The sequence below is a fragment of the Loxodonta africana genome, chromosome 26, assembly GCF_030014295.1.
Source record: "Loxodonta africana isolate mLoxAfr1 chromosome 26, mLoxAfr1.hap2, whole genome shotgun sequence".
In the NCBI taxonomy this organism is placed as follows: domain Eukaryota; kingdom Metazoa; phylum Chordata; class Mammalia; order Proboscidea; family Elephantidae; genus Loxodonta; species Loxodonta africana.
The window spans coordinates 7,681,726-7,695,943 of NC_087367.1; the positions used below are offsets into that span (position 1 = coordinate 7,681,726).

Consider the following 14,218-nt stretch of genomic DNA (forward strand, 5'->3'; position numbering starts at 1 on the left):
TGCCTTACACCAACAGGCCAGCCATTCAAGGGTTCTAGCTCTCTGTATGATTTCAATTCTGATTTTCTACTTTGGTTGCCAGAAGGGTCTGTCTCTGCCCCTATGTCAAATCACCCCAAATGGTCAATAATTACTTTAAAACAAAGATGAGAATGTAAAAGGGCAGGGAATATTAAATGAAAATGGAACAACCAGAATGGAAATAACGAGAATGTTCACTTAGCCTGATGAATGTAACCAATGTCACTGAACAACTTGTGTAGAAGTCGTTTAAACGGGAACCTAAACTGCGGTGTAAACCTTCACTGAAAACACAATAAAATATTATTTAAAAAAATTCAAGTCCCTAAGTTTAAGATCTCTTTCCACATCTAAACAATCCTCCCTTCACACACAGACACAGATACACACACACACACACTGAAGGTTGCATTCTTATTGTTCCAATTCCATAGTACATCTATACTATGGGCAGGAGCCCTGGTGGCACAATGGTTAAAAGCTCTGCTTCTAACCAAAAGGTTGGCAGTTTGAATCCACCAGCCGCTCCTTGGAAATCCTATGGGGCAGTTCTACTCTGTCCTATAGGGTCGCTATGAGTCAGAATTGACTCGAAGGCAGTGGGTTTGGTTTGATATTTGATTATACTATGGAGAAGGCAGTGGTGCTCCAGTGGTAGACTCTCACCTTCCATACAGCAGACTCAGGTTCAATTCCTGACCAAGGCACCTCAACTGCAGCCACCACCCATATGTAGTGGAGGTTTGCATGTTGCTGTGATGTTGGACATGTTTCAGTGGCACTTCTAGGCTAAGACAGACTAGGAAGAAAGGTCTGGTGATTTACTTCCAAAAACAAACCAATGAAAAACCCTACGGATCACATCAGTCTGATGCCATTGAGCACACGGTTGCCACTGAGTTTGGGGCGGACAACATGTAGCTAACAACCACATACTATGGAAGACTAGGTAGCTATTAAAATAACAAGGTAGTCTACATGTGTTGACAAGTAAAGACCTCCAGGACATATGTGATACACAAATATCCAGGTAACTGTAATGGGAGGGTTCTCCATTAGCCTTAATCTGCCATGTTTTAAGAGCTGGAAGTCCTCAACGCACAACTATGTAATAACGGCATTCTCATTCTTTTATATTCTACTAACTTTTTGTCAGTGGAAGAGAAAGGGATGGTGATATAGCTGTGATCTTATCAGTTCTGCAGAGGCTTCTTGGGCATGTAAGTACTCTACCTACTTCCACTTGTGTGCAATATAACAGAGCTTACAGTAGACACACTGTGGTAGGCCAAGTGCACTCAACAGAATAGCTGGTGAAATTAATCCATTCCAAACTCATCCAAAAAGCAAAGGTTGAGTTAGTGCTAGAAATTATCTAAATAAAATATAAAACTCTATATATACTTATACCTACACACACATGCACATATATGTATATATACGTGTATTTTTTACCTGAATTCAAAGCTATATGGGTACCTAGAATATCAGAATATACGCGTGTGTGTACATATCTATATACATACATATATATTTACAGTCCTGGGAGAAATGTTTTTAGTGGTTCACACTCTTTATTAGATACTGTTGTTGTTAGCTGCTGTCGAGTTGATTCCAACTCATGGAGACCCCATGTGCCCAGAGTAGAACTACTCCATTGGGTATTCAAGGCTGTGACCCTTCAGAAGCAAATCACCAGGCCTGGCTTATGAGGTGCCTCTGGGTGGGTTCGAACTGCCAGTCTTTTAGCTAGTAGTTGAGCCTTTGATCATCTTCACCACCCAGGAGCTCCTTTAACTAGATACAAAACCAAACCAAACCTGTTGCAGTTGAGTTAATTCCAACTCAGGGGCCCTACAGGACAGAGAAGAACTGCCCCGTAGCGCTTCCTAGGAGCAGCTGGTGGATTCCAACTGCCGACCTTTTTGGTTAGCAGCCGAGTTCTTAACCGCTATGTCACCAGGGCTCCTGATTAGATATAAACCACCCCCCCAAAAAGAAAACCAAACCCATTGCCGTCAAGTCGATTCCAACTCATAGCAACCTAATAGGACAGAGGAGAACTGCCCCACAGAGTTTTCAAGGAATGCCTGGTGGATTCGAACTTCTGATCTTTTGGTTAGCACTGTAGCACTTAACCATTATGCCACCAGGGTTTCCGAATTAGATATAGAGGGGTTCAAAGTTTTTAGAATAAGGAGGAAAATTTAAGGTTATAGAACACTATCCTTAAATTGAAATTTTAATTACAGTGATAGTGGAGATGCGATTACACCCGTCATTGGTTGAATAATCATAATACGGCCAGTATTACACTAATCGCTCTAGATGCATAGTCTCACATTCAGTAACCTTATGAAGTTGCCATTACTCTAAGTTTACAGATGAGGACATTAAAGTCTCGAGAGGTTAAGCAACTTACCCAAGGTCACACAGCTCATATGTGATGGAGCCAAAATTCAAACTCCAGTTTGTTTGAGTACAGACTTTGTAATATGACCTCTCCTCTAAAAGTTTTACGATATTTATTTTGTTCATTATTCTTCAGAAGAAAGCAGCTTTGTTTATAAATATTATGACATAGAAATAATCCCTGATAATCCATCACTCACTGGAGACCGCTGTTAATATTTTGGTGTATTTTAATTGTCTTTTTTTCAGTTTTCGTAATGGTATGTTCTGAGATTATCAATAAAAAAGCAAACCCAGCGCTCTGTGTGGAGATTCTGAGATATCTCTATGTTCCAGGGACTCTGTTTTTATCTGAAGAAGGTAATTTATCCTGACTTATCCTGATTCTTCATTGGTGGGTTTAAAGGCTCCTGTCCACTGAGAAGGACACCCACTGCCGTTGTCTGGAAGACGCCTGCGACCTCCTCTCTCTCCGGACTTCTGGGGCGTGCCCTGGCTGCCTCTCTGGCGTCTGTTTCTGGTAAGTAAGCTGTAGACTCTAACGGCTCTTGTGAGTTTTGTGGGCAGAGACCTGGTGAGACCATCCTGCTTTCCGCTGAGTTTCCTTTCTCTGTTTTTCTGGACTGTTCTGACGAGCGTGACCCAGGAGCTTTTAGTACTACCTCTGTTCCCTTAGGCACTGTTGGCCTACTCCCTGGTTTTATCTGTGTCTGTACAAAAGCTCCATGTCGCTGGAAAGGAAAACAGAGTTGATGTTAACCAGGGGAACGTGAGCCGTCGGAAGATGCCGCTATGAGCTGAGGTCATGGATTAGCTCAAGTTCTGGTGATGCGGGCACTTAATTCCCTGCCTCTTCCCTGGTTGTCACCTTAGCCCAAAGCTAGGCAGTCACATGATAACTTACTCGGGGAGCCTTTCAATAAATTATAAAACGGGGTGCAACAGGAAATGAGCTGGACAGAAAAGCAGGAAGTCAAAGGAAAAGCATCTTATCGCCTGTTCTCAACTTTTCCATCACTTGGGTTGTGCAAGACCATTCATCTCAAATTTCATTCCTTCCTCTGTAGGTTGCTATGGATACAGTAGAAACTACAGTTTATAGACCTAACGAGGTATGATTGCATCCCAAATGTCTATTAGTTCCAACAAAAGGCTTAGTGATAATGAAATGTGAAAACAAACATCTGTGGTTGGAAAAAACCCAGTGGTTGTCAACATTTCTCTTTGGCTTTATACGCCTTACATGTATCCTCCCCACAGACACACGTTAAGCATGTCAGAAGGTTTGTCACACTGCTTTGACATTACCTTAAGTGAGTGATTTCAATAATTTAAGTAAACCAAATTCCAAGGACTGTGAGGCAAAATTATGACATCACTCCTTAGTTTTCACTATGGCATGTGGTTGAGATTTTCTTACTAATAACCATCCTGGTTTTATTTTAAAACAGACTTTTAGGAAGATGAATATAACTTGAAAAAGCTTAAAGTTCAACCATAAATCTATCTAGTCCTCAAATACTAAATAATTAATTCTAAATACTGTTTCACCTTTCCCCGGAGGGGTTCGCTGGGAGTTTTCCTGGCATCGTATTGATGTATAAAAGAGATGCGTTCTATAAAATTGCTTTGAGGTTCTGCTGATGCATCAGGAGAGGCAAGTGGAACTAAAAAAAAAAAAGATCTAGTGAAGTCAGGACAAAAATTAGGTTTGTGAATGGAAATATAAGCAGTATTCATAATAGTCATGTTTTATCAAAAATGCTAATGAAGCTAAACTCTTTAAGCACGTAAGGCTCACATACATGTAAAGATTAAATATAATGGATTCACCATTCTTTCTCTATGAAAAGAACCAAATCAAAATGACCAAATTAGGCCCACATGTGGAAATACTATTAACTTTAAAAACTAATATTAATGCAACAACGACTTAAAAATTCTACTGCTTAGGTATGTTTCTTACACAGACACCAACCAGTTTTAGGAAAAGCAAAAGTACAATTTATTATTTGACAACTTATTCTAGTAGTGAAACTAAAACCAAACCCATTGCCATCGAGTCAATTCCGACTCATAGAGACCTTACAGGACAGAGTAGAAATCCCCCATAAGGTTTCCAAGGAGCAGCTGGTAGATCTGAACTGCCAACATTTTGGTTAGCAGTCGAATACTTAACCACTGCACCACCAGGGCTACAATATAAATAGACCTAAAATAAACCTTCCTGGGATGGTTTGATTTTATTTACTTAAATTTTATTTACTTTATCATCTTTATGTTTAATCTCAAACCATCCTGGTAAAATTTGGGATTAAACATAGAGATGACAATGTAAATAAAATCAATGTTATAATGTGCTATTTAATATATCAGAAGCAAACCTGATATAATAGTTTGTTAGTGTTACCCTGATAATTTTAGGAAAATATGATCAAGTATACAGTGTTAGAATGTTTAAGATAACTGGATTTAGTATATTTATAAATTTAATTTGTTAGATTTAAAAGAATTGCTTAAGTGTTTGGGAAGGTTTGATTGCTAAAGTTTGAAGTTTTCCTTGTCAAGTATTCGAAGTGCTTAAGAGGAAAACAGACTATAATTAAATCAATGAAGTTGCAGTTTAAAATGTTCATAGAATTGAATTGACTTCCTTGTAAATGAGTCATTGTTAAAACGTATTTCATTTGTTCAACTTGAATTAATTAAACATCAAATACTAAGTGAAAATTACTATTTTTATTTTATATAATATTTAAAAAATTAAAGGCTTAAGGAAAGAACTTTTTTATTTATAAAGTTAAAACTGGAATATTAATTTAAATTGTAGGTAATTGTAAATCATTATACACAAAGGCCCCCTACAAAAAATCTTTCCTGAAACAGATTATTCTCAAAGACTTAACAACTGGACTACCTGCAGACTTGACAAAACAGTAGAATTCAGAGGACAATGGAATAATATCTTCAAAATATAAATAACTGAATGCAGCATTCTATAACCAACTATACTCTCATTGAAGAGTGCGGGCAATTTAAACACATTTGCAGACAAAGAAAAGTGGAGAGTTGGCCACTCCTAAACTTTCCCTGGAAGAATTATTTAAGGGCATTGTGGCAGTCTGTTACATTGTTGGCCCTGATGGATCAAGTCTCCTGGTATTCACATCCTTGCTGTCTTAGGCTGGGTTCTCAAGAGAAGCAAAACCAGTGAAGTATACACACACACACACACACACACACACGCACACGCACACGCACACACACACACATACACGCAGGGAGAGAGATTTATTTCCAGGAAATGGCTCACACAATTGTGGAAGCTGGCAAGTCCCAAATCTGTGGATCACGCATCAGGCTGGAGGCTTCTCCTGGCTCACATGGTTGCAGGGGCTAACGAACCCAAAATTGGCAGGTCAGATGGAAGGCTGCTGGCTCTTGGGGCTATGGGAGCTGGCAAATCCCCAGATCTGAAGGTCAGGTGTCAGGCTGCTGGCTCATGTCCCAAGAACCAGAGATCAGAGGATGACGAGTCAGAAGCAGGATCAAGAGAGGGTGAGCTTTGTCAGAACATCCATATATTGGATGCAGGCCACACCCCCAAGGAAACGCCCCTTTCAACTGATTGGCTGCTCACATCAGATCACAAAATGGAGGATGATTACATAATATCTGCCAGACCATTGAGAATCATGGCCTAGCCACATTGACATATAACCTTAACCATCACCGACCACCCTTTGTCAACTTGGTACCTGTACATATCTCCTAAAACCATATATAATGTCTAAATAAAGACAATTATAAAGTCATACTTATTCCTAAAACAATACAACTAACATGCATACAACCAAAAATGCACTAGCCCCATTTACATCTTATACTTTATAATAACTAATGGAATAAGGGAGGGAAGAAAACAAAGATATTTGACACACTCACACATATACACGTATAATAAAACAAGGAAGAAATATGCATAACAATTACAGTCCTCATTTCTGAAACTAGTCATGTGGTCATAGCTGGTATTTAGAACTACTTCCACCACCTATTCTGTATTCCCTTTGCCCTGAGCAAGCACCTCAGCTGGTCGCGGTTCTCTACCTAGTGGGGCGACCCAAACCTTCATTCCTGAAGGGTCTGGGCATTAGTAGTCATATCAGAATTGGGTTGCTGTAGTTTTCTATTGACTTATTCACAGGGTATGGTAGTACTAAGAGATGCCCTAAGGGATTTCCTGTATTCCAGAATACTCTTCTTTACCTCTATTATTTAATACCAATCTGACTTTCCCTTGGTAATCAGGATCAATCACACCAGCCAATATGGTAACTCCCTTCTTTGCCCGTTGATCCGGAGGCATGAGGAGCCCAAAGTGGCCAGGTGGCATTGTTAACTTCCAGTTCAATGGAATCACTGTTGTGTCCCTGGTGGGAGCATTCCTCCTTTGGAACTAAGACTTCTAGACCTGCAGAGCATAGTGCCACAGAAAAGGAAGCAAAAATTTTGCATGTGGGTCATGAGGGGTAATAGTGAATGGTGCCACTCTCATTTCCACCCTTGACTCCTGGGCCCATGAATCCTGGCTGTGGGAGAAATAGCACCATATATTAGATGTCAGTTTAGAGCATATACAGCCTCCTGGAGAACATTTCCCAGTATTGCCACCTAACTGGCCCTGTAACTGTGTCTTTAGAAGGCCATTCCATTGTTCTATCAAGCCAGTTGCTTCAGGACTACGGGGAGCATAGTAAGACCAGTGAATTTCATGAACATGGGCCCATTACTGCACTTCATTTGCTGTGAAGTGAGCCCTTTGTTCCAAGGCAATGCTGTATGGGATACCATGATGGTTGATAAGGCATTCAGTAAGTCCGCAGATGGTAGTTTTGGTAGAAGCATCACATACAGAGAAGGCAAATCTGTATCCAGAGTAAGTGCCTATCCCAGTAAAAACAAAATGCTGCCCTTTCCATGATGGAAGTGGTCCAGTGTAATCAACCTGTCACCAGGTTGCTGGCTGATTGCAACCAGCAATGGTGCCATATCGGGGACTCAGTATTGGTCTCTGCTGCTGGCAGATTGGGCACTCAGCAGTGGCTGTAGCTAAGTCAGCCTTGTTGAGTGGAAGTCCATGTTGCTGAGCCCATGCATAACCTCCATCCCTGCCACCATGGCCACTTTGTTCATGAGCCCATTGGGCAATGACAGGAGTCGCTGGGGAAAGAAGCTGACTGGTATCGGTAGGATGTGTCATCCTATCCGCTTGATTGTTAAAATCCTCCTCTGATGAGATTACCCTTTGGTAAGCATTCATGTGAGACACAAGTATCTTCACTTCTTTGGCCCATTCAGAGAGGCTTATCCATGTACCTCTTCCCCATACCTCCTTGTCACCAATTTTCCAATCATGTTCTAAGTCTCTGACCATGACCATGAATGTAGCCCATGAATCAGTATAAAATTGCACATCTGGCCATCTCTTCTTCCAAGTAAAATAAACAACCAGGTGCACTGCTTGAAGTTCTGCCCACTGGGAAGATTTCCCTTCATGACTGTCCTTCAGGGAGGTCCCTAAAAGGGGCTGCAGTGCTGCTGCTGTCCACTACTGAGTGGTGATATTTTTTTTATTTCTATTGTCACCTTATGCCATGGATCAGAGTGACCTCTTTATTACTGGAGGCAGAGTCATTAGCACCTTTAAGAATAATCAGACTTGAGAACCAATTTAGAAAACTCATCCTTACAATTTTGTTCTTCTAGAACCATTCTTGGTACCAAATGTCTTAGGCCAGGTTCTCTGGAGGAGCTCAACCAGTGAAGTGTATATATTATAAATATATATATAGAGAGAGAGGTTTATTTCCAGGAAAGGCTTATGCAGTTGTAGAGGCTGGCAAGTCCCAAATCCATGGGACAGGCATCAGGCTGGAGGCTTCTCCTCACTCATGTGGTTACAGGGGCTGATGAACTCCAAATCTGCAGGTCAGGTGGCAAGCTGCTGACTCATGTCCCAAGAACTGGAGGTCAGAGGATGACGAGTCAGATGCAGGATTGAAAGAGAGCGAGCTTTGCCAGAACATCCATATATATTGGATGCAGGCCACACCCCCAAGGAAATGCCCCTTTCAACAGATTGGCTGCTCACATCAGATCACAAAATGGGGGATGATTACATGATATCTACCAAGCCATTGAGAATCATGGCCTAGCCAAGTTGACACATACCTTAATCATCACACTTTCTTAGTCCCCTCAGTGTGAATCTAGACTGCCTTGTGATTAGCTTTTACCAGTAGAATGTGGCAGAAGGGATTCTGTGTCATTACAGTCATAAACCTTAAGAAAGCCTGGCAACTTCTGCTTTTGCATTCTTGGGATCCCTGAGCTGCCATGAAAGACGTCCAGCTACCTGCCAGAAGAACCACATGGAGAGACCACATGCGGAGGTAGAGGCCCGTTCATTCTAGCACCCCAGCTGAGTCCAGGCCTCAGACTACCAGCCAACTGAATGAACCCATGCAAGTCACCACCAGCGAGACCAGCTGATGATATACTCAGCTGAGCCCAGCACAGATTGCAGAGTCGTGTGCAAATAAAATGGCTCTTGTTTTAGGCAATTAAGTTTTGGGGTGGTTCGTTAATCAGACAGCTGAAACACAAATACTTCAGAAGGAAGTCAATTAAATCAATTAACATGAATCTTTTAAATAATGGCCTAGAATCTCAAAAAATAACAACTTAAAAAAAAGGTTCATTTCTTTGTGATGACTAATAAAGGGAGAAGAAAGATAACCTTAGCTATTATAGAGGAAAATTCCTTACCCAGACTTTATATGTATTGAAATTAGAAATAACAACTATATTCATTTATGCAAACATATGAGGCTTTTAAGGAAGTCCACAATAGTGAAACACCTCTAAGTGTAAAAACACCAAAGAAGATATTCAGGTTCTTGGCAGGTACTCTACTCAATAATTCAAATTAGACCCAATATAATTACTTGAAAGAAGCCTCGTTAGAAGAGAAATACAAAAAATAAGGCAAAGTCCGTGAAGAATGTCTAAAATCCACTCTCTGTCTCTTGGAAACTTGATCTAATTAAAATAAGAATTTTCTAAACAAGGACACACCAAACAAGTTGATGTCTAGCCGTCTATATTTTATCAACAAAGCCAGGATTTATTCAAGCACAGGACTCACTCCTCATAGTGGCAGGAACACAGCAGCTTTTACTTTGAGAAATTTTCTTGACTAACTTTTTGTTTGTGTCTGCTTAAAAAACATTCAACAATAACAATCTATTAGAAACTCCATGCTTCTCAGTAGTACTTGGGTGTTATATAAAAAGACTATTCATGTAAAAATAGTACATACTTTCAAAATACAGTTTAAAAAAAAAGAAAAGAAACTTGACTATAACAAGGAATCACTGTTACGTTATGCTTTGGTGTAAAAGCAGCAACACAAATGAAAACCTATTAGAAAATTAGTTCCCCGACTGCAGCTGAATTCGCAATTCCAAAGAACATTCACGTAACAAGCAGTTGATAAACAGCCCAGGTTTCATTTAAGGGTGAAATACGTCACCAATTAAATCAACCTCTCCGATTTGTAGTTTTATTTTATAAAATGAAAAGTGAACACTTTTTCTTTCGGGGACCCAGACGTGGAACACAGACATTTGTTGAACTGGTCGTGGATGGCAGCCAGGAAATCGTGTGGTGGCGCAGATATAAAGGGTGCTTTCACTGTCAGCACAGGACAACATTGCTGAAATGCCAAAGCCTGGGTGTGACGAAGTGGCTCATGGAACAGACTGGCTATGAGATGACCCTTAATTGGTGTTAATGGGCGTTTACAGCCGCATTTTTCTATGTTTATGTATATATATACACAAATATAAAATCTGGCATATAGAAACTTTTTGTTGTATACCATTGAGTCAATTCTGACTCACAGAGACCCTGCGTGACAGAGTAGAACTACCCCATAGGGTTTCCTAGGCTGAAATCTTTACTGGAGCAGATTGCTAGGTTTTTTCCCCTGCGGAGCTGCTGGTGGGTTCAAACTGCCAACCTTTCAGTTAGCAGCCGAGCACTTAAGCACCGTGCCACAAGGTCTCCGTGACAGACTGTGTGTATGTATACATATATACGGATATGAAGAATGTCTGAAATATATACATGTATGTTACATTAAAATACTTAAATTATTTTTATCATTTTCATCTAGAACCCAGATACTGTCTAAAATATGAATAAATGACAGGCCTAGATTGTGCTGTGTGTTAGTTTAGATCATACTATGACTTTAAATTAATCATTCAATACAACTCAGTACTCAGTGCCATCGAGTCGATTACACAATCATTCAATAGTGTGTAATTATTCATTAAATAAATCTGTAAAGTATTTATTGAGCTCCTGTTATATGCCTAGATGTTCTACTGGATCCTGGGGATACAACAGAGAACAAGACAGGCAAGATTCCACCGGGTACTTGATATTAAATCTGTGGAGAACAGCATAAGGAAAGACCAATAATAGGAGAGACGGACAGACGGGCAGACAGATACACTATGCCAGGTATTTAAAGCCAAATTGCAACCCAACACCTAACTTAGGACAATGCTACGATTAATAAAAAATCCAAAAAACCCATTGCCGATTCCGATTCATAGCGACCGTAAAGGATAGAGTAGAACTGTCCCATATGGCTTCCAAGGATTGGCTGGTGGATTCAAACTGCCAACCTTTTGGTTAGCAGCCGAAGCTCTTAACCACTGCGCCACCAGGACTCCAATAATAAGAATAGCTACCATTTATTGTCTACTACGTACCAAGCACTGTGGTAGGCACTTTACATGTTATTTCATTTATTCCTCATAACAATTCTGCAAAGCAGTTATTATTATACACATTTCATCAATTCAGTAGAACAGGATGATAAAATTTAAGTAATGGGCACAGGCTCAAACAGCTACAAGTGCTGAACTAATATTAAATTCTGAGGGGAGCAAGTTTGGTGGTGACAAGGTTACTGTGATTTCCAGTTTAAAGTGACAAATTAAACATGTTCTTTTTTCTCTATTCCCTCCCAGAACTCCACTAAAATGACAGTCAATAAAAGGGCTTGCATTCTTAAGGAAAAAAAAAAAAGAATAAAATGAGAGTGGAGGCATTAACAAATTTGGGAGCCAGGAAGCAGATGGATGAGTGGGACTGGCTTGAGTAGACTACAGAAAACTGGAAGCTGTAAGTGGCACAGGCCTGAGTAGACCACAGAAAACTGGAAGCTGTAAGTGGCACAGGCCTGAGTAGACTACAGAAAACTGGAAGCTGTAAGTGGCACAGGCCTGAGTAGACCACAGAAAACTGGAAGCTGTAAGTGGCACAGGCCTGAGTAGACTACAGAAAACTGGAAGCTGTAAGTGGCACAGGCCTGAGTAGACCACAGAAAACTGGAAGCTGTAAGTGGCACAGGCCTGAGTAGACTACAGAAAACTGGAAGCTGTAAGTGGCACAGGCCTGAGTAGACTACAGAAAACTGGAAGCTGTAAGTGGCACAGGCCTGAGTAGACTACAGAAAACTGGAAGCTGTAAGTGGCACAGGCCTGAGTAGACTACAGAAAACTGGAAGCTGTAAGTGGCATAGGCCTGAGTAGACTACAGAAAACTGGAAGCTGTAAGTGGCACAGGCCTGAGTAGACTACAGAAAACTGGAAGCTGTAAGTGGCACAGGCCTGAGTAGACTACAGAAAACTGGAAGCTGTAAGTGGCACAGGCCTGAGTAGACCACAGAAAACTGGAAGCTGTAAGTGGCACAGGCCTGAGTAGACCACAGAAAACTGGAAGCTGTAAGTGGCATAGGCCTGAGTAGACTACAGAAAACTGGAAGCTGTAAGTGGCACAGGCCTGAGTAGACTACAGAAAACTGGAAGCTGTAAGTGGCACAGGCCTGAGTAGACTACAGAAAACTGGAAGCTGTAAGTGGCACAGGCCTGAGTAGACCACAGAAAACTGGAAGCTGTAAGTGGCACAGGCCTGAGTAGACTACAGAAAACTGGAAGCTGTAAGTGGCACAGGCCTGAGTAGACCACAGAAAACTGGAAGCTGTAAGTGGCACAGGCCTGAGTAGACCACAGAAAACTGGAAGCTGTAAGTGGCACAGGCCTGAGTAGACTACAGAAAACTGGAAGCTGTAAGTGGCACAGGCCTGAGTAGACCACAGAAAACTGGAAGCTGTAAGTGGCACAGGCCTGAGTAGACTACAGAAAACTGGAAGCTGTAAGTGGCACAGGCCTGAGTAGACTACAGAAAACTGGAAGCTGTAAGTGGCACAGGCCTGAGTAGACTACAGAAAACTGGAAGCTGTAAGTGGCACAGGCCTGAGTAGACTACAGAAAACTGGAAGCTGTAAGTGGCACAGGCCTGAGTAGACCACAGAAAACTGGAAGCTGTAAGTGGCATAGGCCTGAGTAGACTACAGAAAACTGGAAGCTGTAAGTGGCATAGGCCTGAGTAGACCACAGAAAACTGGAAGCTGTAAGTGGCACAGGCCTGAGTAGACTACAGAAAACTGGAAGCTGTAAGTGGCACAGGCCTGAGTAGACCACAGAAAACTGGAAGCTGTAAGTGGCACAGGCCTGAGTAGACTACAGAAAACTGGAAGCTGTAAGTGGCACAGGCCTGAGTAGACCACAGAAAACTGGAAGCTGTAAGTGGCACAGGCCTGAGTAGACCACAGAAAACTGGAAGCTGTAAGTGGCACAGGCCTGAGTAGACTACAGAAAACCGGAAGCTGTAAGTGGCATAGGCCTGAGTAGACTACAGAAAACTGGAAGCTGTAAGTGGCATAGGCCTGAGTAGACTACAGAAAACTGGAAGCTGTAAGTGGCATACGCCTGAGTAGACCACAGAAAACTGGAAGCTAAGTGCTTGTGAGGAAGAAGGCACTGGTGAGAGAGCCAATAAGGGATTGAAGACAAAGCCATGCCCTCAGAAAAAGCAACTGATTTACTGCCACAGGATTCCAGGAAGGCTGGGAACTGGAGGCATCAGGTGCCTCTGAAGCAGGAGGCAAGGGGCAGGGGTAAAAGGTGGGGTTGAAAACGGGATTGTTTGAGGGTCTTCAAAAGGAGCAGTGGGACTCTCAGATTTCCCACCCCTATCCCAGGCAGTGGTCTGGAGGACGCTGACATTCTGAAATGCTTGGTCCCCTGCCTGGTCGCCCTAGAACAAAGCCTCCCTCCCTGGTCTCATCTCCCACCTCTATTTCCGCATCCCTTGTTGAACTAGAGAGGAAGCAGCTGCTCCTCATGCCAAGGGATTAGAACCTGATGGGTCAGTTAATCAAAATAAGTCAGTTAAAACAAAGAGAGAAAATGATCTACATCATACTTAGATATCTATTTTAACCAACTCATTCACCAAATTTTTGTTGGAGGACCAAGGTATTATTTTTGCAGAAGTGTCCGTTAATTGGAATTCCACTTTGTGTTTCTTGCACAAACCACACTCCTAATGCATCCTTCCCAGGTTTCATTTAACAAGGAATGAAAACTTAATGACACGTGTGAAGCAAAAGGAGTGCAGAATCCTTCAAGACCTTAAAAATTCATCCCCAGTTCATCTTCTATAGTTATTTTGCCCACACCTGTCAGTTTTTTTTTTTTTTTTTTTTAGTGATTGTCCTTTTATCAAGTCTTTCCAAACATTCAACTTTGGATATTTTATAGAAACAACTGTTTTCATATGCAGATTTTAGTTTATAAGA

The 14,218-nt window shown here is 41.4% G+C and overlaps 1 protein-coding gene across 1 annotated transcript in view; it reads right to left on the reverse strand.

The window, feature by feature from the left end:
* Positions 1–2,526: 2,526 nt before the first annotated feature.
* Positions 2,527–14,218, reverse strand: part of C26H2orf73 (chromosome 26 C2orf73 homolog) — a 32,351-nt gene continuing 20,659 nt past the window's right edge. Inside the window, exons 4-5 of the mRNA XM_064276969.1 lie at positions 3,985–4,100; positions 2,527–3,164 (exon numbers count right to left, since the gene is read on the reverse strand). Coding sequence (XP_064133039.1) covers positions 2,799–3,164; positions 3,985–4,100 — 482 coding nt within the window. The 3' untranslated portion in view covers positions 2,527–2,798. The remainder of the gene's footprint in view (positions 3,165–3,984; positions 4,101–14,218) is intronic.